The sequence below is a fragment of the Alligator sinensis genome, unplaced genomic scaffold, assembly GCF_000455745.1.
Source record: "Alligator sinensis unplaced genomic scaffold, ASM45574v1 scaffold140_1, whole genome shotgun sequence".
In the NCBI taxonomy this organism is placed as follows: domain Eukaryota; kingdom Metazoa; phylum Chordata; order Crocodylia; family Alligatoridae; genus Alligator; species Alligator sinensis.
Window position 1 is genome coordinate 659,594 of NW_005841836.1, and position 26,060 is coordinate 685,653.

Here is a 26,060-nt window from a genome sequence, read left to right on the forward strand (position 1 = left end):
CTTTTTTGAAGTCAAGACATACAACATCAATCTCCTCTCCCTTGTCCAGGTGATAGGTCACCTGGTCGTAGAAGGAAATGAGATTGGTCAAGCAAGACCTACCCGCAACAAACCCGTGCTGGCTATCCCTTAAGATGTTGGCGTCGGCCAGTCCAAGGTCGGTTGTCGTAAGGTCGGTTTTCCTGACCTCTGATCATGCGCGTGGCTCTTCTCTGCACTCTCTCAAGCTTCTCCACATCCTTTTTGAATTGTGGAGCCCAAAACTGGACACAGTACTCCACCTGCGGCCTCACCAAGGCCAAGTGCAATGGGAGAATGACGTCCCGGGAGTTGCTTGAGAAGCTTCTATGGGTGCAAGCCAGCGTTTTGCTCGCTTTACTAGCCGCAGCATCACATTGAAGGCCCATGTTCATCTTGTGGTCAGTGATGACCCCCAAATCCCTTTCATCCGTAGTGCTAGTCAGGATAGCACTGTCAAGCCTATAAGGATGCTGCAGGTTTTTCCTCCCAAGGTGGAGAACCTTGCATTTTTCAGTGATAAACACCATCAGGTTCTCGTCTCCCCACTTCATGAGCCTGTCAGGGTCATCCTGGATCATCCTCCTATCCTCAGGTGTGGATGCTTTATCCTAGACTTTGGTATCATCGGCGAACTTGGCCAGTCTGCTTCTGACTCCAATGTCCACATCATTAATGAAGATGTTGAACAATATGGGTCCAAGGACAGAGGCTTGAGGGACCCCGTTGGTCACAGGGCACCACGATGATTGACTTTCTTCAACCACCACCCTCTGGGTCCGATCACGAAGCCAATTCCCCAGCCAGCAGATCGTGGTGGACCCAAGGCCGCAGTTGGCCAGTTTCGCCAAGAGGTGATCATGGGATACCAGATAGAACACTTTTTTGAAGTCAAGACATACAACATCAATCTCCTCTCCCTTGTCCAGGTGATAGGTCACCTGGTCATAAAAGGAAATAAGATTGGCCAAGCAAGACCTACCCACAACAAACCCATCCTGGCTATCCCTCAGGATGTTGCCATTGGCAAGTCCTTTAAGGATGGCCTCTTTGATAATCTTTTCTAAGACTTTCCCTGGGATAGAGGTCAGGCTGATGGGCCTGTCGTTTGCCGGATCCACTTTCCTCCCTTCCTTGAAGATGGGCACCACATTGTCCTTCTTCCAATCTTTGGGCACTTCACCAGAGCGCTAGGAGTTCTTGAAGATCTGTGCCAGGGGCTGAGCTAGCCAGCTTTGTGCTAGCCAGCTCCGTGAGTACCCTGGGGTATAGATTGTCAGGGCCTGCTGACTTGAAGGTATCCAGTCTCTCAAGGTGTTCCTTCACAAAGTCAGCATTGATGGAGGGCAAGGAATCTCCCTCACTCGGGCCTCCCTGCCCAGTGATTTCATATTAATTACACTAGAAAATAACACCCATGAGCATCTAGCCAATGTATTGTGTAATGGGTCCGGGGCTATCAGGGTGGAGTTGATAACACTAGTGAAGTCTCTGAAATTGTTCCCACCAGGCCAAATATAAACTTGTAGCTCCCTCAAGAAGCACATCTAAGTTTCCTTGCAAATTATAAGGTCCATCTGTTACCACTTGCAAGCAAAAACTGTTCAGCCATTTTGGGTTTGTATGACTATAAATACCTTTTAGGGCATTAGGGCTGTTGGTCCTTGAGGTAATAACAATCTAATAATAACAAAAATAGTTTCTCATAATTTGTGTTGTGGCAGCACCTGGGACCCCTAGACATGGGTCAGTACCCATGGCACTAGGCTCTGTACAAACAAAACAAAAAAGATAGTCCCTGCTCCAAAGGGCTTCGGAAACAGTTGAGTTCAGTGGGCTCAGGATTTGGCCCCCCACATGGACCATACCTAAAGGGGAGTGAGCAAGCATGTCTTTTTCCTCTAGTCACTCAGTCAAGCAGCGAGAGGTAGTTAGCTATGTTAGTCTGAAGTCAGGCAGAAAGCACCTTATAGACTAACTAAATCAGAGATGCATAAGCTTTTGTAAGCAGTAGTTTATGGTGATCCTAGAAGTATCATCCTAGGAAAAGGACCATACCCCATGCTACAGCAGAAGGCAAACCCTCCCAAAGTTTGTGCCAGTCTGATCTGTGGGAACATTTCCTTCCTGAACCCAATTTGGTGATCAGCAGCCACAACTACACAAGATGCTACATCACCGTAGTGACAAGCTACAGTGATGTAGCTCATTGCTACGGTAACATAGAGTCAGCAGGCACAGACCGAGATGCTGATTCTACTGCGCAGTAGCAATGAGCTCATTGCTACTGCGCAGTAGGGTCAGAAATGACCCGTGCGCCTCTGGGACTGCACAGTAATGGTGGTTACTGCACAGTCATTTAGTAGTAAATAACAGCACAGTAACAACTGTGCGGTCAGGTGCACATGTAGATGCTCTCAGTATGATTCTGAACAGAAGAACAGAAACTATATGGTGTACGTCTCAGTGGGATGACTACTTTTGAAACTGTAATTATTGCGTTAGTAGCTGTATGAGGAAATTCTGAGAATAGTTTTGATTCTACAATAAGGAACTTGAATCAGAGACCCAACTGAGATCTATTTTGAAATCCTGTAGCTTCATTGTAAGGAGAGGGATCTGAAGTTGCAGCTTTCCCAGGGGCCCATGAAATTCATCTGTGTGGTTCATAAAGTTAAAGTTTTCAGGAGCCAAGCAGAGTGGAGGGAGAAGCTGACCAAATAGTGATCATCTCTCTTACAGCAACTAGTTCACAGGCCTGTGGGATGTGGGGAGTTGAGCAGGGATGGTCCCTCTCTTACAGGGTGGTTTGGAGGGTCTGACTTCCCTAGGTCTAATGCAAAACTAACTGTTCAGGCCACTACTTTTGAAGGGAGTGAGGATGTGGAACCCTGCCCCAGTATTGCTGTCAGAGGGGAAGCCTAACCTGTCAGCTGATTATCTCACCCTTTTCTCTATCAATTCTCCTCAGGGAATTTCCATCGTAAAGCCTCAGTGATTATGGTGGATGAACTGCTCTCTGCCTATCCACACCAGCTCTCCTTCTCTGAGGCTGGACTCCGGATAATGATAACCAGCCACTTTCCTCCCAAAACCCGCCTCTCCATGGCCAGCCGCATGTTGATCAACGAGGTAGGTGTTACATCTTGCTCTTCATACTGGGTCTGCCTCTATCCTGAGGTCATCTGCTCCCTCAGCTATGTTCAGACTGAGCAGGAACCAAACGGCTTCTCTCTGCCTGTGGTAAAGTTTTTCCACCTTCCTCCCCACTGTCCAAGGGTACTCTTAAGCCATCCCTTGATATTTATCCCTGGAGGGGGGATAAATAGCCATGGGTGAGGGATGGGGAGGTGTCCATTATTCCCCTTGGAGACAGTGCTGATCTGACAGATTTCACATGGGTTTCACAATACTGTGGGTCTACTGACTTCCCAGTTAATCCGAATTTATGCCAGTGTAACTCAGATCATAATCTGACTCATAGTCTCTATGTAAATACATCATACTCAGGCTTTCATTTCCCAGACTGACATTACCTTGCCACCCCTGCCAATTTAGATTGACTCAGGATTTGAATTTTTCTTTTTTAAAACTGGTTTTTACAAAGTTTTGCAGAGCTTCAGAAATCTTTTCACTGAGAATCTGTAACTCTTCTTGCAGAGGCAAAGGCTGATAAACAGCAGAGCCTACACCAATGGGGAATCAGAAGTGGCTATCAAAATTCCTATCAAGCATGTCATTGAGAATGGCACAGGTCCCAGCAACTCTGCTGAGCGGGGAGTGAATGGGACCCGAAGAGATGAGGATGTAGCTGAGGCTGGGAATGAGACAGAGAATGAGAATGAGAACAATGAGAACGATGAGGAGGAAGAGGAAGAGGATGATGATGATGACAATGATGGACCTTACACTCCTTTTGACCCACCGTGTAAGAAGCTCCCTGAACTTTCTGTGTTCTGAATAATGCAAGCTATTCCTGAAATGCCAGATAGCACCACAGCTGCATGTAAACTACAGCTGCTGCTCTAAAAACCACATAATTCTGAACATACTACTTTAATTCATAGTCATAGATGTCTCAAGCTGGTTAAATAAATAGTGCCCCTTTTGTCAGATGGATATAAAGAGAGAATCACAGAATCATAGAAAATTAGGGTTGGAAGGGACCTTAGGAGGTCATTTAGTTTATTTAACCCCCTGCTCAAAGCAGGACCATCCCCAAGTAAATCATCCCAGCCAAAGCTTTGTCCAGACGGGTCTTAAAAACCTCCAGGAATGCAGATTCCACCACCTCACTGGGTGACCTGTTCTGGTATCATGAGGCAGTACCCCGTTAGACTTCTTAACTGCTGCCTGTGCCCAGACCTCAACTTGGTTAGGAAAACAAGGTGTGTGCTTACTTCAAGTTACCTAATGCGTAGTAAAATCCAAGGAAAGACAAGACAGCGATAGTGCAAACATGAGTCATCAGATTGAGGTAAAACCTACATTCATCCATAACCTTTCCCTTAGTTTGCTAACTTTTATGAGAATCATAGAAAAAATACCTTTTTTGCTTCCTGCTAATTTTCACAGGTAAACTGACCTGAGATAAGAACACATCTTTTATTCCCAGTGTGGATGCAGCCACCTGTTCCATTGGGAACCCTTAGAAACAGTCCAACTGCTGGCATTTTACAGTTACTTTACAGAAGAGTAGACAAGTACACATTGTGCCTATGGTGGACCCTCCCTCTATCCTCTTTATGCACTCTGTCAGCCATAAAGTCAGTGTGAATATGATTCACTCGTGTGTTAAGTTCCCTTCATGCTATTGAAGATGTGTAAAGAGAACATGACATACATGAGACTTTGGCCCATTTTTTGTTATGTTAGGACCTGATTCCCTTTTATGTGATAGCACCTTTACCTGCTTCTGGTAGTGTAAAGGGATCTTACAGAAAATGCATGTCCTATTTATTTTTGGGCAGAGTCTCTCAGTCCCTTTTTTCCAGTCTCTTTAAAATTTCTGTCCTGAAAAACAAATCGCACAGCTTGTGAGGCATATTGCTTCACAGGACTGGCCACAATAGGCTGTTACAACAAATGGGACAGTGGATATGCAAAAAAATATTACCTCCTTTGCCCTCTTCATTCACCACATGCTAGGCCTGCTGCTTCAGGGAATCCAGGGAAACTGATGGGTGGCAACCCTCTAGTGGGAGAAACCTGTAGTGTTATGGATTAACTGGAATAAACAGCCCCTTAAAGGACCTGCTTCTGCCACTTCCCCAGCACTTTCCCAGGAAAGACCATCAAGGCCTGGTTGCAGCTGTCACAGGTGGTGCTTAAGCAGAGAAGTGATGTTCTCAGGATACTATCAAGAGGCCCCGTGAACCATGTCACCACCTCAGACTCCTCCCTAAGCCTCTTCTCTGCTATGAAACTTAATAACAGCTAGGTACCTGGTGTGCTGTGACCACTGCTTATCACCCTTGCCTTGGGCTCTTGCTGTCTGCTTCAGCATACATTTCCCCTTTGCTTATTGCCCAGCTCAATGGGACACCAGCTCAGGTGGGAAATTACCATTTTCCCTTTTCTTTTCTTTTTCCAGCTGGCAAAGTTGAAATCCTGAAGTGGCTGTTCACCTGGCCACTGTGTTTTCTGCTGTATTTCACCGTGCCCAACTGCAACAAACCCCACCTGGAGAAATGGTTCATGATTACCTTTGCTTCCTCCACCCTCTGGATCGCAGCCTTTTCCTATGTGATGGTGTGGATGGTATGTATCAAGCAAGATGGGTCTTGCTTGAGCAGAAGTCTGTTGGCTTCAAATGCCACTTCCCATTGGTGTCAGGGAGCTTGGGATCAAGTCTTGCTTCCCTAAGTTTCCTAATAGAATCTTTACATTTACATTGAAGGTAAACCTTTACATTTTATTTACATTAAAGCTTCTTTACACTGACAGGCTGGGAGTGCAGTGATAGAGCAGTAAAGTGTCTTCCTTTGGCTCCAGAGGCATGAGCTCAAGGCCTGTGTTAGACTCATTCCAGGGACCATCTCCAGTTGACACCCAGGTGTAAAATGGTACATGGTTATTCAAGCAGCTGGATGCAATGCTTCCACATCATTCCCTTGTGCTGTTGTCTATAAAAACTTGTGAGCTTTAACCATACTGTCCCAATGGGTTGGGTGGACCTTTGCCCCTGACAGTGACCGGATGAAAACTTAACACTACTGAAGCCAAATTCCACTGACTTCATTGGAGCCAGTGAGAACTGGACCTTTTATCTGCTTTCTCTCTTTTTCCCTTCTTGTCCTTATGACAAGGAATTTAGCAAAATTCATGGGTTCATTAGAATCTGTCAGGGCTATGCCATAAGTGCTTCTGCTATGGCCTCAAACTTACAGCCTTTGTGCTATCAGCCATGTTCCTTAGTGTCCCCACCACCCCAGCTCATGTCTTTTTCCTCTGTAGAGGAAGCAACTTTGAGGGGCAGGGCTCTTCAGTGCTATCACTCAGATACTGCACAAGCTGAGCCATGAACCTTAGCCTTCTGGCTGGCTGGGTTTGCTATGCTCCTGCTTTTCTCAGCAGGGACTTAATCTATCTCTAGCTTGTTATCCAAGTGGTTGAAGATAAAAATGAACCAGAACAAATCCAAATATAATTGGCCTGTTTATTGGCAAGAAGAGTCTTGTGTGCTTGTTGGTTCATTAAGCGCCTAAGCTTGCTGCAGACCTCATCAGATGGCTGGATAGGTGATAATATCCCTGCAGTCACACTTAAGATAATACTAATAATACAGCATAGATCATGCTTCTTTCTGTTGAGTGAAGTCAGGCCGTCATGTAGTTTTGGGTACAGAGAAGTGTTTTGAGGGGAAACTCGGCCTTGAGCCTAAGCATTTATTAGTGAACCTATGACCTCTTACTCTATTACACCCTGGGATTTTAGAATCACAAACATACATCTAACCTAGACCTAAAGAATCTGAGCCGGTATTCCTCACTGAATATTGGAAGGGCAAAAATATCTTCAGTTCCACACGCAGTTAATTCCAGGTGGAATGAGTGACTGATGTTGGGGGGGTTGTTTTGTTTTGTTTTGTTTTGTTTTTCTCCCTTCAAAACAAACACAAATCTGGCTAAAGCCCTAATTCTCTAAACAGGTGAGGAAAAGTGACTATTCCCTTTGGTTTTCATTTGCAAAAAGATGAGGTGTTTTTAAGAAGCATCTATCCAAACTTTTTATAGCTGGGATACCATAAACCAGAGGCTCACTCTATTGCTTCTAACACATGGCTCAGATTTCCAATGGAATATAGAGTGTGTGGAAAAATCAGACATAATCCAGAATCAAACTTTTCACTTCACTCCTTGCACTCCTTGCTGGTGTATAGCTTGTAGCTTAATTTCATTGCCATACGTTTAAGCAAGGTCATCTTCTATTCCATAAAGCATAGCAATTCACAAAATTCTAATAATTTATGACATGCATATCGAAAGCACTGAAGTTGCACAGTTGCATGCAGTGACTTGATGATAACCCGAGGAATGCAGTGAGCTTATATTTATCTTTTGCTTAGTTATTTAGCTATGGTTTATACTGTAATAATTCCTGGAGCCCTCAGCCAAGATCAAGGCCTGATTGTGCCAGGTGCTGTAACCAACATATGGACGGGGAGAGTTCCCTTCCTAGCTTGCAAGACAAAACCAAGAAAAGGTAGCTGGGAAGAGAGAGGAACAAAGAAATGAAGGGTGCCTGTAACAATGCGGGGACGCTGTTATGACATTCTGGAATCCCAGCGCGTTGGAGCAGACTCAATTAATCGTGCCTGCTGGAGTGTGCTAATTAGTGTACTCCAGCAGCCTCCGCGTCTCATGCATCAGTGCCCCCATGCTTCAAAATGGTGGTGAGGGGGCTTTAACTAATGCTCGTCAAACAACCTTTAGTTAAAGCACCCCCGCCACCATTTTGAAGTGTGGGATGCTGAATACATGAAAGCTGCGGGCACCACTTTAATTAGAGCACCAAACCTTGTTATAGACACTGCCCTAAAGCAATATAGAGGCAGGGGTGTTTTAGTGAATGCAAGTACTTTGACAGTTCTGTTTATTTCCCTACAATATAGAGGCAGGGTTGTTTTAGTGAATATAAGTACTTTGACAGTTCTGTTTATTTCCCTAGGTGACAATAATTGGCTACACACTGGGTATTCCAGATGTGATCATGGGCATCACATTCCTGGCAGCTGGAACCAGCGTGCCAGACTGTATGGCAAGCCTTATAGTAGCCAGACAAGGTAAGTTCACCTTGTATATCAGCGAACATGGGTGTCAACGCATTGCAAAGTCATCTTTTATGTATTCAGTGTCTTTTAAGGAGGTACAAGTGATACCTGGACATACTATAAGAAGTGCCATACTGGGTCAGACCAGCGGTCTATCTAACCCAGTAAGCTGACTGCAATAGTGGGCAAGTAGTAGGTGCTTTAGAGAAAGAGTACATGAACAGGGTATGTCTAGAGTGATCTATCCACTGTCATACCCTCCCTGGCATCAATCGTCCTTGATTTAGGGATTTCTGAGGAGACATCTCTGACTGTTTTATTTAATAGCTCCCAATGGACCTTCAGAAAAGCTCTTCTAAAAAAAAGGGTGATGTGAAAGAGCATCAGAAATCCTCCTGCTGCTTACATTTCCCAGAAGCGCCCATATAATGCTATCTCAAAAGATCCAAGATTGGGAAAGTGGGATAGGATTGAAGAAGATACCAGGACTTCCCACCTCCCCTTTAGTTGTCCACCTGGAAACGGGGGTGTTTGTGGTGTGCCTGCTACTCAGGTTCTGCAGTGGCACTCGTATTTGTAAGAGTTTGAAATGAGACTCCAGCAGGTCTGTAATGAGGTCTTTTCTTTGAAAGCATTACCATCTTTGAATGCCTATGACGCATTGGGCAGTGTAGTTGGTTTGCATAACCATGCTTTAAGAATGGCATGGAATAGATGGAGAAATATGGCACAAAAGGTAGAAAAGCCTCTATTCTTCTATTCTGGTCAGGTTCTTACATCTCTAGGGGCAGGTCTTCAGCTGGTATAAGTACTGCTATGGGCATTTACACCCATTGAGGAACTGGCCCCTGAAGTCTTGTGATAGTTCCTGCTAATATGGGAGGAGGAGGCTGATGTCAAGTAGGCAAGCTTAAGCATGGATGCTGAACCACATCCCCAGGTCCAAAGGAGCAGCAGAGTCAATGCTGAGTTGGCATACAGTCTTCACACAGGGAACAAAAGATTGCACAAGCTAACTTGCTGTCACATGAGACTTCAAAGATCATTGCTGAAAACCTGGAGAATGTTTCAACAGCATTGTCAGAACTAAGCATTCAAAAACTTTATGAGATTGGCTTGAAAACCACGCAGTATTTTTAAACAGTAAAAAATGGGGGCATCTGCCTATTTGTCCTCAGGCTTCTGAGCCCCTTAGGCATACTCACATCCCTGTCCAGATTTTCTAGACAACCAGGAGGGCTGGGTTTTATTTTGTTTTTAATTAAAACTGAGGTTCTCATGACTCCAAGAGCTGGAGCTTTAAGAAAAACAGGGCACAGGCAACACTTCTTAAGAAAAGACAAAGAAACTGTTTCTTTAGAAAACATATGTTACTCCTATAGGCCAGTTTAGTGGAATAAGGAAGCATTCATTACTAAAGAAAAGCTAGATGTAGTCAAACTTAAATACGTGCAGTCTGAGATAGTTAATATGTGAATATTCTTTACTGAAATGGCTCTGATTGCATTCTGTTTGTGCAGGGATGGGTGATATGGCAGTGTCGAACTCCATTGGAAGCAATGTTTTTGACATTTTAATTGGCCTGGGCCTCCCCTGGGCTCTGCAAACCCTGGCGCTGAATTATGGTTCATATGTAAGTCCTAAGTTTGATTCCTTTTTTTCTTTTTTTTTTTTTTTTTTTTTTACACACAATACTCTTTTGGGCTCCTTTCATGTTCCCTGCCAAATAGAAGTTCTTTCAGTTTAATATGAGTGAACAAATAGTATTACCTGGTTATGACCCAGGGAAATTGTGGTTAATCCTCTGTATATAGTGCAACAACCTTTATTTTGTGTTGAAAGGTCCAAATGAAATAAGATATCAGACCGTTTTATACTGTATTTTGTTGTGCCTGCATATATACATGATAAAAAGCTAAGTTATTTAGTAATGCACCCAATTATTTAGTAACACACTACAGAGATAAAAATAGAATTTCAGAACACACCGATGAAGATGATCGGATAGGGACTAACCAGCTTCACTTCTGGAAAAGAAAATCATGCCCCACACAACTATTAGAATTTTGGTCACGTCAGCAAAATAGCAAATGAAAGAGGCTATTAAATTAGTCCACCAGGAAAGAACTAAATGTGTACTGTGGATCAGAATATAGCTAAAAGCTCAGCCTTTTTGTCCTGCGGGCCAAAGGGTGTGCCCATTCCATCTGTGGGCCCAATCTGGTGCATGAGGCGGACACAGCAGGGTCCGATCCAGCTATGCAAAGAGGGGCAGAGGCACAGGCGACTGGTAGAGAGGAGATGGGGGGGCATGTGCCCTCCCTGAGATTGGTCCCCACCTCGGCACCACTCAGGACTTTAAACCATGGCCCCACAGAGCCGGGCGGAGAGGCCGCAGTTCCTCTCACAGGGTCCACAGCAGCCGCAATTTGGGCCCACCCCTCCACCCAGGGAATGAAGGTAGCTTTACCTGTGTTCCAGCCAGTGGTCCGCAGTTGGTTTGCAGTTTCTGGTCCATAATTGTGCCCCCCTAAACTCAGGAGGCACCAGTCACCCCTGGGCAGAGGACAGCCTGGTCCCGTTCCAGGCACATGGTGGAAAGGGAGCATGGCCCATTCCTGATCCATCTGTGTGGGAGTAAGAGAATGGGGCCCAGCCCTAAATCAGCCACAGGGAAAGGGGGCATGGCCCAGCCCCAATCTGACCATGCAAGGCTTGGGAATTTGGCACCAAGCAATGGGTGTTGGTATTGCCACTGCTCCCCACCACCAAATATCCCAACCCACGGGGAGCTATGCAGGCTGGATGCTATGGCTCCATGGGCCATATTTGGCCTCCGGGCCAATGGTTGAGCACCCCTGGCTAAAAGGGAAGCAAGGCAAAGAAATGGATGGTCAGTTTTCAGTTTAAGAAAACTTGACCAGTAGAACATCCCAAGGAATTTTATTAAGATCATTGTTATTTAATATATTAAAATAATTAAATAGGGTAAATGGTGAGATAGCAACATTGGCAGATGACACACATTATTTGGGTGAGTTAAGGTAAGAGGAAAGTGTGAGCCTACCTTTTCCTCACAAGACCTGTCAAAGTCAGGGTAGCGTGATGACTATTTTTTTTTCCCCACAAAAGCAAGATAATGCACATAGGAGCAATTGTTTGAGTTTCTTCTTGATACTTCAGAGTCTTAAACTAGCTAACTACTGAGGACATCATTGTGGATAGGTCTGGGAAAATATCTTCTGAATGTGTAATGGCTGTCAAAGAAATAAACATATGAAAGTGTATAAAGAATAGGGTAAAATATAGTATTGAAAACGTTGTATTAGTACACCTTCCCCTGGAATACTAAGGTCACATCTGGTCATTCTCTTTCCAAAATTACATACTGAAATCATGGAAGAGGTTTGACAGTGGTGGACCAGAATGATTGGAGGCCTAGGGACTGCATGAGAATGAAATTAAGATTGGTCCATTTGGCAACCAGATACAATGGTGAGAGCTTTTGGGGATAAAATAAAATTAAAAGTTGGAGAAGGTAAATCAACTTTGGAGCTAACAGAGGCCAGCAGGGAACTGAGGCGGCAGCTAGGACTGGAGCAGTTAGCCAGTGGGAGAAAGAAGATGAGGCTGGAGTGAGGACAAGGAATGATAGAAAGGGACAGGGGCATAAGTCTGTGGTTATGACCACTAGAGCCCACTTCCCTTAGCACCTGGATACAAGCCAAGATTTCTGAGTTTCAGCATTTCTTAACCATCAGCAAATAGTTTTCCAGCTTCCTACCCTCCAAACTGTATGCCTCATCTCCCCCCTAATGGCCAGCCAGCGCACAGAGCGGACAATGATCCATTGCTGCTATTAGTTACTCTGTCAGCTCAAGCAGCAGAGGTCTGTGAAATTCTCACCCTGTTGATGAACCTTGTCAAATGTACTCTGTGAGGGCCTTTTTTTTTTAATTGGTTTGCTTTTGTAAAAAATGGCTTGGAAATTGCACGCAGTGATATATATTGAAAACCTGTTGAATTTTCAAAGTAAATTGCTCAGAAGTTAGGCAACAACAGAATTAAGCCAGGTTGCCCAGGCAATCTTCATTTGGCCCCTTGCCCATGACCATTATGTAGGCTTTACTAACATATATATATATAGTATTTTATGCACAGAACTCCAGCCTCATTCTGTGCACAGAACGGATTAGGGTTCTGTAGTTAATGGAGATGTCTGTACGACTCTATCTTAGTTCACTGAAGAAGTAAGAACTTAAGAAGGTGTGGAAATTAGAGACCGGGGACTGCAAGAAGGGAACGAATGGTCTTGTAATTTAGAGAGCTGAATACTACCCTATGGAGCTAGGATCTACCTGTCCCTCTACAATGGAGATCGTGTATGATGCTGGGCAGGCATGTCCATTAAACCAGACTTTCTACAGTTCACCACCAATTGTGTGGCCCTCACTTTCTGGGTGTCCAGCTTAAGACTACTATAGCTGAAGTGGAGAAGAACTGTGCTCTGAACAAAGTTTTAAATTCTTTGAAAGAAATCAAGCCATAAATCTCTCAAATTGGGCATGCCCATGTAGCAGATGCTTTAGACCTTTATGTCTTTATACCTCAGTTCCCCACTCATAGAACCCCTTATCTCACTAGGTTTTATGAACATAAATGGATGCTTTTGTAGCCCTCCTGTGCTATGGTCCCACAGAAGAGACCATGAGGAAATTAATAATTCAGTATTTGGATTAGGATTTCGGTAATGTGTGGTAAGCAAAGCCTAGACATATATGTATTAAATAACAATGCTACAATATGGAGCATCTGCTCATTCACTAAGCATTGTCCATCTTGTGTGCTAGAGAAGGTGGGAATAAGAGTTTTAGCCTGTGATATGGATTCCTGCATGACTCTTTTACCAACCTTCTGGTTACCTTCTGGTTGGTAAAAGACAGTTAAGAACAACTTTACCCTCTACTGCTACTCTACTGTCAGAAACAGCAAAAGCCTCCTTCAAAGAAGCACGCCTGCCAAGCTGTTTGGAAATCACCATCACTGACCTAATCCTTCAGAAGCCAGCACTGGAACCTGCAAATAACTGAGAAAGCAGTAATCACAAATCTCCAACAATGTGGGACATCAGCCCATATCCTGAGTGCCTCACAGTCAAGTTTTAGAGCAGGACACAGCAGAGACATAGCTATTCTTTTGCTCAAAGATGACCTCCTTATGGCTGGGGACTCCAGTAAGATCTCCCTGTTCACATGACTGGACCTTTTTGCAACCTTTGACCCTGCAGCCACCCAGCACCCACAGTGTCTCCTTCCTCTCCAACAGACCATGGAGAGTGGGGCCGGAGGGTTGCTTTTCCTCTCATAAGACCCTCACCTGCTTGGTCTCACAGGGTTCTGGACTATGCCTGCTTCTCTTCAGCATCTCCACGAGACTACAGGGAATAAGATGCTTCAAGCTCAGCTGTCAACTATGCAGTCATGACACTCACCTATATATCCCATTCTCTATTGATGTAACCACTGCCATTCCTAAAACATTAGAACATCTGCAGGAGACAGGCTGTTGGATGAAGTACAGCTGGCTCGAGCTTAATCCAGGCAAAACCAAAGTAATACTAGCTAAAACGTGAAAAATCTATTAAAATCTGGCCAAGATATGAACTCCAATTTCCAAAGACAGCACACAGCCCTCCATCATCAATGCTGTGGAAAACCTTGAGGTCCAGTATGATTGTTTCCCAAGGCTGGGTGACCAGGTTGAATTAGTTTCCAAAAATGATTTTTTTCACTTCCTGCTTGCTGGGAAACTCTGCCTCTTTCTCCTAGATGAGAATCTGGCAATTGAATTCCATGAATTTGTCACCTCCAGGTGGGATCACAGTCACTTACTGTATCCGAAGCATAACAGAAAGATGGTGCACAGGTTCCAGCAGGTACACAGTGCAGCCCCAGCTTTTTCTAAGGTTCTAGCTGCCACAAGCAAATGAGTGTTTTGGTCTCTGCTGAATGGCAGTCAGCTTCCAAAGTCAGTCTAAGACCTTGGCCCTCACTGACAATTAATGGACCCAGCCCTAACCACATGAAAGACTTGAGTATTGAGCTACAAACTGCTGCAACAGGTGAACTCCTCAAGGAAAATATAGATTGCAGAACCAGTACAAAGCATTTGAGAGCGAAGGGCAAAGCATTCTTTGTAATGGGGCTCCAGTTCTGGTACCCTTTTCCAAAGGAGATAGAGCAGATTCAGTCTCAATCCCCTAAGGAAGTGAGGCAAAGCCTCCTTGAGACAGCTCTTCCACCATAAGTAACACACAATCCAATGCCCCTCGTCTATTCTCAAACCACTCCTCACCCCCATGCCATAATAAAAACAAAATAATTCAAGACTACCTGAAGCAGAGAGATGACCCTGTAAGAGAAGAAGAGCCAGAAACGTCATAAATCTACAGGAACGTCACTGTTGCTGTTAATTTTACATGGAAGGGGCTCAGAAGCTATGGTGAAAGGTAGCACCTTAAAACCCAGAGAAAGAGAGAAGGGTCCAAAGGAAAAAAATTGTTATCATGCCAGTAAAGGCTGAAGCATAATGAATATGTATGAAGGAACCAAATTAACATTACAAAGGCAGTTTTAATGCCGGTCTTTACATAATTAGACTGCCTGACTTTCCTACCTTAATTTATCTCTTGTTGTATATAGTATCTGTATAGGTTTGCATGAAGATAATCATTCTATTCTATTAACCTATTCTGAAGGTGTAAACTGTCATAGCTCTGCTGAAGTCCTTGTAGCTGTTTTTGCCATCTGAGTATCTGCTTCTTTTTGTCTCATACTAGCCTTCATTCCTTATTTTCCTGGGCAGTGTAATGCTAAAGAAAAAATAGTAACTTTTTTTTCAGTGTCCAATTTCTTAGTCCCATGATGACCTTTATAAATTCTCTATGAAGCTGGAGAAATCATTTGTTTTGAATCAAATTCCAACCAAGCATCATGTTTCAACTTTGTAGCTACCTTGAGAAAAATAAACTAACCCAGAACCAGACACAAAGCAAATATTAGCAGATTCATAGTAGGATTACTTGCAAGAATGAAACAATGTAGGCTTCAGAAATAATTGCTGCAGCTGCTTGTCTCAACAAGCACTGTATTCGTATAGAGTCAGGTTTTGATACCCTTATCTGAATAGAGAAATGCTATACTCCATAGGATTCCTATTGAAATCAGTAGCACCTTTGCAAAATAAAATGCTCTATAGAGTAAACAGGGTACCTCAATATGGCCCATTATGACTTTGACAAACCAGAAATCCAGTAAAACTGAAGTATGCAGATAACAGTATCCCTCAAGTTATGGTAGCACTGGAGTGATGTTGTAGCAGTGATTGCCCAGAAAATATGTGAGAAGCAATATTTTGTAGGTGATATCTTTTATTGGACCGATTGCATGATTGGGAGAGATTTAGACAACCTTTTAGATACAAGGCACCCTTCTTCAGGTCCTCTCACAATATACAAATAATATATTACATAAACAAAATACATAATATTGTATATTACATAATATAATAAACATATTATATATGTATATAAAAATAATATAAAAGCCTGCATACACCTCTTAGATATGTTCACAGATTCCACCAAATCACAATAATGGGCCTAATATCCATTTATATGCAGTCTCTTTTCATCTCTCTTCTAAGGCCTATAAGCACAATTTACTCACTTGAAAGCCACTTAATGATGTTAGAATGGTGTCAGAGGGCCTCAGTATGAATGAGAATCAAACCCTATAAGTCACAGTTATGTTTTGTTATTTGCAAGGGGGAGAATGTATCATATTTACCCCAATCCCAGACAACCCTGAATTTAAGATGACACCCCAATAATTAAATTCTATACATGGAAAATTTATAAATGTGTTAACATTTTCTATGTGTAGAATCTAATTATAAGAGGATCATCTTAAATTTCTCTCCCTCCCCCCACCCCACACACTGCTGTAGAGGGGAAAGCAGTGGCAGAAGATGCAGGGACAGGCAGTAGAGGGGAGAAGTAGGAGGGCAGGTGGGGGTAGAAGGTAGGAAGTGGGGAGACAGTAGGGAAGCAAGCAGTGAGTGGGCTGGGAGACAGAGGTGGCAGAGGCAGCAGGGACCAGGCACCACCTACAACTCCAGTCCTAACCCCGGTCAGGGCAGAGCTACAGCAGCCACCTGTCCCCCTGCCACTTTATGCTCAAAGCTAAGAAGAGGGACTTTCTCCCCTCCCCGTATTGAATGGAGAGGGGAAGGGAGGGGTTCGTCTTGGATTCAAGTAAATACTGGCCCCAGGATCATGGCCTCGCTTCTTTTTTCACAGTTCAGGAAATTTGGAAAGTTCACTAATTTTGGAGATATTTCCACACACACAGTGAAGGGGCAGTGAAATGTGTGTGTGTCGTACTTTTTGGTAATTGCAGAAAACATAGAGATGATGAGTTGGCTGGGGCTAGACAAAGGGCATCTCAGCAATGACTGTGTTGATGGACTTGATTTTGAGAAAATGATTTTTCATCACATTTCATGCCATTCAGGAAGCCACGGCCATAATTTAAACGAATTTCAGGACAGCATTAGAGTAATTCCATTGTAAAGGTCACAGAAAATTGTACTTTTGTACCTCAAATGTACAGAAAATAACCAGCATGGTTTTCACATCTGATCTGTTTTTTTACACCTTGCCCCTGCTTCTCAGTGCTTAGCATAAAAATGCACAATTCCATTATTTCTTTGTAAAAAGAAACTATCTGTGGTGTGGTAGCACCTATGAGGCCAAGTCATGGACCAGAGTCTCATTGTAGTAGGAGACTTTACTGACAAGACACAAAGATGGCCCAGCCCCAAACAGCTGACAACAGAAGTGAGATTTTTAGATAGTTAGCAATGGGCACTGTAATGGGAATAGTGGTGACTTAGTGTCATGTCAGATCATAGGTAGCCAGGTGTGGAGGTCACCTCAGAGCTGGAATAAGCCAGGATGTCCAGAAATTGAGTCGGAGGTCCAGGGGTCAAGCAGAACCCAAGTTTAGGGAGGCTAGCTGGGTCAGGTATCCAGGAGGTCAAGCCAGAGCTATGTCAGGTATCCAGAGGGTCAAGTACAATGCGAGGTCAGGAGACTAACTGGTTCAGGTATTCAGAGAACCCATCAGAGCCAGAAGCAACACAGTCCAAGAGTGCAGCAGCCTAGGTACAAGATTGCACCTTGCTGCCCAGACACTTCCCCTTCTGAGTCAGTGGTTTATATGGGAGGGGGTAAGATGTTAGCTGACCTTAGCTGCCAGTCTGGTGGTAGGGAGTGTGAATATGCCAAGGCCCAGATGAAGGGTTCTGGCCACGTGCATCTGTCCTAGTGTTTAGCTGGGGAGGTGGCAGACTGCGGTGAGCTGCTGTTCTGGGCAGGCTAAGGCCCTGGGTTTAGGGCCACAGCCTGACACTTAGATGCCTCTTAATGGCTTTCTATCAAGCACATGTTCTGCCCACTGAACCAAGGGTTTTAGTCTCACTTGGACTGCATCTGGACACAGCAGCAGGAGGGTGAGTGGCAGTGGGATGGGGGTTAGTGAAGCTGTCACTCATTCCTCTGCTGCTGGCATACAGTCCAACAAGGCTCTGTAGCTGGGAATTTGGTGGCATGCACCACCTCAAAATTACCAGCCCCTTAGGAACCCTGGGGTCTGAGTGAAACAGCTCTGCAGGCTGTATCTAGCCCACAGGCTTTATTGTTGACATACCTACACTAGTCTGACAAATGTCTCACCTCAGGAGACCAATCCTTTCCTGCCTGACAGAGGCATATAACTCTCCTGCTCTCCCAGAAGGCATCCTTATGCATCTCCAAAGCGCATAAGCCCTGAATAGAGAGTTACCTATGGGCAGCCAGTAAGAAACAGTAGGCAAAAGTGGGGGAAGACTGTTACCATTCAGCATCTGACCCAGACCTGCGTGCTACAGACCTACATCATCAGAGAATGAAGACCTACAACTACCTTTTTCCCCACAGCCTAGTGGTTAAGGCATTGGGTTCTAGCCAATTGGGCAGTTTCAATACCTACCTCCCAATTTCCCAGAAAACACCCTAACCACCAAGCTATGACTAGGCAGAGCTAAGACCTTCTTTATCCCTCATGGCGAAGCTGGGTTACTGGATGGAAGGGAATTCAGGAATCATGAGGGTAGAAGGGGAACAAACAAGGTGAACCCTGACTCTGTATCTCTGTATCTTGCAATTCCTGATAGGAGGGAGGGAGTCCTGAGTTATGCTCCCAATGTAGTTTTTATGCATTTGGGATAAAACAAATATTCAGCAGTGGGAGGAGGAGCCAGAGCTAGAACCCAGGGTCTTCATGTACTTTCAGTTTCCCAGTAAATCAGATGACTTCTGTAAGTGGCTGTTACACTATTGCCAATTTCCTGCCACCCAGGAGAGCTCTCACGCTCTACAGTGACACTACTGCTTTGTTTCCCGAGCTTCCCCTTCATCTATTTTTTTCAAAATTAGGAAGTTGCAAATACAAATGTCAACTAAAGATGTACCTTTGGGTACTCAGAAATCAAGAGGTGTCAAAGTGAATATACACACTTGTGTGTATGCACGTGCACACACACACACACATGCACACACACACACACACATGCTTAACTCCTAAGAAGAAGAAAAACTCCTTTGTGTTAATATTAAACTGGGGGTGCTGTTGGATAAAGCCACTGTAGGCGCTGGCAGACATGCAGCTCCCCAGTCTAATTCATGGTGCTTCACAGAAAAAGCTGTGTTAGATCAACCCTCCTGACCCAACAGTTATTCGCTGTTGGGTCAGGAGGGGAGGGGATCAACCTTCACTTTGGAGCTGATCCAGCAAGAGAGGCTACATGTCTACAACCTCTTCCTTTAGCCCTGCTTCCTCCTCCCCCACCAGCCATCCAGTGCTGTCTCAGGATGGGAGGGGGAGAAGGCAGGGGAGAGAAGTCTGTTCTGGGGTTTGCCCAGCCTGCACTGGAGTTGGATGGGGTGGGGGAGTAGACTGGAGCACAGGGTGGACTTCAGCCCAGCCCAGCTCCCAGCACACGCTAACAGAAGTGAATGAAGGTGCTGCACTTTGGAGCACCTTCATCTGAACCCTCGTGTATGAGGGTTGCACAATTGGACACTTTTTAAAGTGCTCTGCAACTGTGCATTTCTGTCAATGTGTGGTTGTAGAGTGCTTTCAGTGGCTGAAGCTGATCATGCAACAAAATGTCACTTCTGTCAGTGCCCTAAGAGTTGTTTACTCTTCAACATACAGCGTGTGGGCTCCTACAGCCACTTCTGCTGCCGCACATCAAGAGAAGGTCTGGGAATCTATGTGCCACTTGCACAACTCAGCAGGGGGCACAGGCCCATGTGCTACCAATGCAACACACATAGCAGGGAGGTTAGGACCTGTATGCTGCCAGCACCGCATATACAGTGTGGAGGCATCCTGTGGGCCTGACCCTGCAGCATTCAGCCCATCGTAGTGTATGGCCCTGGACCATGCCAAAGTTGGACAGCCTTGTTTTAAATGGAAGCAGTGCATATTACAGGGTGGCCACAATACTTCTTCAGTGACTGAAGTCCTCCAATGAGCTATAGGTCGGATGCCTCATTTAGAAGCAGTGTTGTTTAGGAGTACTGGGTCTCAAGTCATGTGTATTCTGTTAGGTCTGCCACTGGCTTACTGCATGGCCTTAACCAACTCACTCCTCCTTTCTGTGCCTCTGTTTTTACTCCTGCCTTTAGTCTGTCTTGTTTATTTAAACTGTAAGTAGTGGGAGCAGGACATAGTTCTTATTCAGCACCTTGCACCATGGAGTTTCTATAAATTAAGAGATGGAACTAAAAATAAGCCCCAACAGGGTAACCAGCCTTTGGCTACAAGAGATGGCAATGAATGCTTCAACTCAGATTTATACATATATTTCATGTATCGAGATGCATGTATTGAAGCTTTAAACTTTTAATATCATATTAAACATCTTATATGAAGAGTTATACTTTGAATCCTGTTGTGAGATCCAAAGCACAAGTCTCGGTATAAAGGTGCCCTTTTGACAGAACTTTGACATTTCAGTTTGAGTAGAACTCCAAAAAAAGGCAGAAACTTTAGGGATAAGAACAAAACTAAATGAAACGATGTGGTAGGAATAAAATTCCTTTCCCTAGTTAGTAGCTCATCCCTATATTTGTTATGTTTTTCCCCTGAAAAGGATGTAAACAAGCAGCTGGACATGAGTAGCCTGCTTTCATGCATGTGTAACAATGTCCTTACTGTTTAATTTTATCCAGATTGTTCATTGTACAGTGGGATCACATGTTTAAAAAGCAGTCTTGCAAACAACCCCACAATTAGCAGAGAGACTTTCCTCACTTCCAGTTCTTGGACTTAGTCACCAAGGCTAGTCCACTAGACTACAGATCTGTTGGCACAGTTACAGTGCCAATAAGGGTTGGTATTCACTCTGCTCAGGTAAACTCTTGTGAAAGCAGTAAGTGCTGTGAAGTACTGGTATGCCGGGAACTGCACCAAGCACTAAAGGAAAAACCATAAGCTTATGCTCTAAGCGATTAACAGGAAAAAGCATTAGAATTACTCAGATGGACAAGGCCTGCTTACATGAGGAAGGCTCCACATAATTGGGCCAAAGTATTTCTCAGCTAAATGTGACTTTGCTTACGTGTTATGCACTGGAAGATTTCTAAGCAAATAATAACCATTCACAGTAAAGTTCTTTTAAATATCTGGCAGGGTCCCAACTTCCCCTTTGGAGTGTCTCTTCCGAAGAAGGAAGTCCCCAAAGCCATTTCTGAAGCTTTGAAGATATTTTTTCCACAAGAAAGGATTTCAAAAAAAGAAGAGAAAAAGGAAAGGAGAGAAAAGCTTGTTTGATCATAACTGCATTTTATTGCCATCTAGAATTGCATGTTACTACAATAGAATGAAGATATATGAATTATGCCAGCATCAGATTTTATTTATCCATTGGCCCAAAAATTAAGTGAATTTGAAATTATATTTTTGGAGAAAATAGAAACTAAATGCATTATAATAAACTCCAAACCACTGGCAACTTTGTAAGCAATGGAGGCAAGTCCATAATGAAAGTTATGCCTTAAACCCAGAAGGCACTTAAGTACTCAGGTAACTTAGGGCATCTTTACACATGCTCTCAGGAGCTGCTCTAATTAAAGTGCCCACAGCATCTCATGTATTCAGCATCCCACACTTCAAAATGACAGCCAGGGTGCTTTAACTAAAGCTCATTCGACGAGCTTTAGTTAAAACACCCCACCACAATTTTGAAGCATGAGGATGCTGACTACATATGACGCCAAGGCAGCTGGAGCATGCTAATTAACACAGTCCATCAAGTCTGCTCCGATGTGTTCTAATTATAACATGTATTGATCCCATTAAGCACTTGAATTCTCCCGATTTGCTTCAGCATCAGAGGAAAATCCTTTATAATACCATAATGACTCAGAACAAAACATTACAGGTCATTTCAACAGACCAAGATTTTCCAGTTGAGCTTGACCCAAAACAAAATATTTTATTTCGGTTTCCCTGACAGTGAATAAAAAATGTTGGCAAATTTTGATTTTAGAATATCATGTTTTCTATTAAAAAATAACTCTGATGGAAAAGCTGTAACCATCATTTATTTAAGTCCCAATTAAGTCAACAGGATTTGAGTTACGCATGTGCTTAAGTGTCTTGCTTATAGGGTGGCGAAATCCTGTTTTTTTCCATTGATTTCACTGGAGCTAGGATTTCATCCAAATTGTGTACTCATTAGGTCAGATTTAGCTTAGGTTCTTTGCCATCTTTCATTAAAGGAAATTTGTCCATGAACCACATGGCTGATCTGCTTTTGGGTAAGACAATGGTGGCAGAAAACAGTCTTAGTGGCTAATGCAGCTTCCAAAATGAAAGGATCTGCTGGCTTAGGATGAGGTCTTAGGCAAGGCAGCCAATGAAATGTTGATTCAGTGCCTTAGTAAACTCAGGGCACCCCTCAGAAAATGCCAGCTCTTACTTTCTTCTTTTTTTGAGTACAGGAAAATACTAGACAAGTTTTTGTGTTGCACAGAACTCAGAAAGACCACAACAGGTCAGAATGGTTTTGATATTGTAAGTTCCTATTTGAAATCTCTGGGTTTATTATGTAAATAATGTGTAGGTGTTTGCACACCTGGCAGTGCTAATGCTATGTGGTATCCTGCAGCATCCTTAAAAAGGTATCACAGAACCCTGGCAGAGAATTACTGGCTTAGAGATCTTTTCTGTTATAATGCCTGATCAGATTCCTCTATTGATAAATATATCTTTTAGTATCTTTTATCTGATTCATTATCCGTTCTGGGCAAATTCTGCTCTCAGTTACACTAGTGTAGTCATCAATGGCTTAATGTCTAGTTGGAAGGAGGTGTCAAATGGGGCTCCTCAGGGGTCTGTATTTAACATCTTCATTAATGATTTGGATGATGGGATTGAGTGTACACTTACAAGTAGGGTAGAGTTGCAGACACTCTAAAAAGTAGGGCTTGGATCCAGAATGATCTGAATAAACTGGAGAAATGGTCCAATATCAAACAGATGAAATTCAATAAGAGCAAGTGCAGAGTCCTGCATTAGGGATGAAATAATTGTATGCACAAATACCAGCTGGGGAATGATTGGCTAGGCTGCAGTGCTACAGAGAAGGACCAGGGGGTTACAGCAGACTGTAAGTTGAACATGAGTCAACAGTATGCTGTTGCAAAAAAAAGCCAACGAGGTACTAGATTGCATCAACAGGGGTATCTCTTGCAAATCAAGAAAAGTGGTTCTTCTGCTCTGTTTGGCACTGGTGAGGCCTCACCTGGAGTACTATGTCCAGTTTTAAATCCCACACTTCAAGAAAATGTGGACAGATTGGAAAGAGTCCAACAGAGAGCAACCAAAATGATTAGAGGTATAGGATTCACAGATTGTAAGGGGTTGGAAGGGACCTCAGAAGAGCATCGGGTCCAGCCCCCTGCACCAGGCAGGAAAGACAGGTGGGGTCAGGTGACCCTAGTAAGATGACTATCCAGTCTCCTCTGGAAGATTTCCAGGGTAGGCAATTGCACCACTTCTGGAGGGAGCTTATTCCACCTTCTAGACACCCTGACTGTGAAGAAGTTTTTTCCTAATGTTGAGCGTGAAACAGTCTTCCAGGAGTTTGTGGCCATTACTCCTGGTTTTCCCCAAGGGCGCTCTGGTGATCAGTTGTTCACCGAGCCCCTGATGTACTCCCTTGACATAGCGGTAAACTGCTACCAAGTCCCCTTTCAGCCTTCTCTTTTTCAGGCTGAAGAGTCCTAGGACCCTCAGACTTTCCTCACATGGCTTGCCGTGTAGCTCATTTAGCCTTCAGTCAAAGCAAATAGCAAGGAGCCACACCATTCTGGACTGAGACAGCTTTAGAAACAGTTCACATTGTCAACCACACAACAATGCAACACTGGGGATATATCTACACTGCTACTTATTCCTGCCTTCAGGCCCAGTCTATTGCCCAGACTTACTGTCCATGAACATTAAAAAACACCTTAGCTCACAACTCACCTTCCAGAAAAAAATCCACCCTGCCCCTGGATGATCTGTGTCATGTCAGGTTGAACCTTCCCACTCCTGCATCCCTGCAGTGCATTGACCCAGGCCCCAAGAACAGGAAGTCAACCCACAGCAATCCCACAATTCCTTGTTCCTGGCATCTGGGCCTTCTATACCCTACTTGCTGTCTCCATTGCCCATAATTACAACCAAGTGCAGAAGGAGAGACAAGTTGCAAGGTGGCTGATTCCTAGAAGAGTTCCATGGGTGGAGCTCCTGCTGGGCAATATAGATGGGGATTGGAGACTCTTATGGATTGTGTTAGTTGAAGGCAACCCTCAGGGCAGTATAGACATACCTTCTGAGGCCTGTATCAGGAATCCAACCCCCGGAGCTAAGTAACAGGGGTCTAGCATACCCAGAGTAGAAGAAAAAAGAAAACAGTCTGCAGGAAAATTGATTTTTTCCTTGCCTTCTATCCAGTTCCCTTTCAGAGCTCATGGGATAGCTCCTGCAGCTGTAAAAACAAGCCTGAGCTAGGACTTTAGCTTCTTTAATGGACTCAGATCCAACTCAAGATGAAACTAGCATTGATCTCTTTACATTCCCCCTTCTTGCATGTATTTCTACACTACATATGCATAGAAATACATAGAAATAGAAAGGCTGACTTCACTGAATGGGTGATGCCTACCATGGATACTGCAGGAGAAGGGGCAGAGAGAGGGCCCTCAGCCTTGGCCAGTTCAGGAGGCTGGAAATATTAACGCCCTATGTAGGGAGTATACCAGCTGCTCTATGACACATTGGTTAACCTATGCCACAGTCCCTGAAGTAGGCCTTAATTGTAACCAGCTTGGTTAAGGTGACTGAAAGCTGGTGCCTATTCCCTTTTTAAGCATCCCCTAGATGCAGTCAGACAGTACCTGTATGTGAGAGGGAAAATGAGGTCTGGCACTAGGTTCCCCACAGAAGGGCTAGTACATTTTTCTGTGTTCAAGCCTTGGGACTTACGTAATTTCTTTGGCATGAGACTGTTGAGCAAAACGTGTTCCTTAGGTCTGTTCAAAATTATATGCTTTCCTGGAGGTCCAACTGCAAACATGACCTGAGCCCGAGGTGACCCTTTTCAGTCTGGGCTGAGGGAAGGGCAGACTATCAGCACAATGGCTGCTAACAGACCTGAAGAAAAAGGTGCTTTACCAAAAGCAGCAGCACGTTAGTTTGACTCGGCTCTGCAGTGTCTGTACAGATTGGGTGCTTCAGCGGAGCTTTTTGGCACTTTAATCTAATAGCTGAATCAAAACGCTCTGCTGAAGTGCCTCACCTATACAGACGTTGGGCAAACCAGGTCCAACTAACCACTGCCTCTTCTGGATACTCACTGGGCTCTGCACAGGAGTGAGCCCAGTTTAAAGTAAAGTGCTGGGTTTTTTTTATCAGGGGTTTAGGTTGTAGCCGTGTTGGTCTAAGGACATAGGCAGACAGGGTTCCTTGGGTGAATTTGATATCTTTTATTAGACCAACCCAAATAGTTGGAGAATAGTTATTAAGCAAGCTTTCGGGTTCAAAAACCCTTCGTCAGGCTAAGGAAGTTGGTGTGTGCTCTTCCTGGATGGAATGAAAAGTAAAGTTTTTTTATCCACATTTGCAAGCAGCCTATGTACCTGGAACAGATCCCACACCAAACAGTCTCTCTCAGAGTCACCACTGAGCCCTGGCTTCCCCATTGCCTGTTTGGGCCACTGCTCACAATCCCATCTGCACCCACTCAGTTCTGCAGACCTGTGTGTTGGTGGGGATTTGGATTCACTCCCTCCTACCCACAAAGAAAGGGGAGTAGCAGCCTGGTGGTGGGTGCTGTCTCCCTGGCACAGAAGTACCTGTGGTGTAGTGTAGAAATCCCTAAGATCCCCAAGCTGGCCTGGCTAGCTGCAACAGCACAAGCGAATTTACCCTGCTCTGATGATCACAATAACCTGCAGATGAGAATAACAGAGCTCTTTGCTCCTTTGTGCAGGCATGCAGCCAGTCTAGGTTTGAGCCCACATTCAGTCCCCACAGCTTCCCCTAAATAAACTTCTTATACTGTTTCTCCTCATTACCTGCTTTTTTGAGCAGGGGCCTAGAAGAATGCC

The 26,060-nt window shown here is 44.2% G+C and overlaps 1 protein-coding gene across 1 annotated transcript in view; it reads left to right on the forward strand.

The window, feature by feature from the left end:
- Nucleotides 1-26,060, forward strand: part of SLC24A3 (solute carrier family 24 member 3) — a 437,684-nt gene that overhangs the window by 389,099 nt on the left and 22,525 nt on the right. The window contains exons 11-15 of the mRNA XM_006015414.3: nucleotides 2,990-3,150; nucleotides 3,679-3,946; nucleotides 5,612-5,778; nucleotides 8,188-8,302; nucleotides 9,811-9,923. Of these exons, the coding sequence (XP_006015476.1) occupies nucleotides 2,990-3,150; nucleotides 3,679-3,946; nucleotides 5,612-5,778; nucleotides 8,188-8,302; nucleotides 9,811-9,923 (824 nt within the window). The remainder of the gene's footprint in view (nucleotides 1-2,989; nucleotides 3,151-3,678; nucleotides 3,947-5,611; nucleotides 5,779-8,187; nucleotides 8,303-9,810; nucleotides 9,924-26,060) is intronic.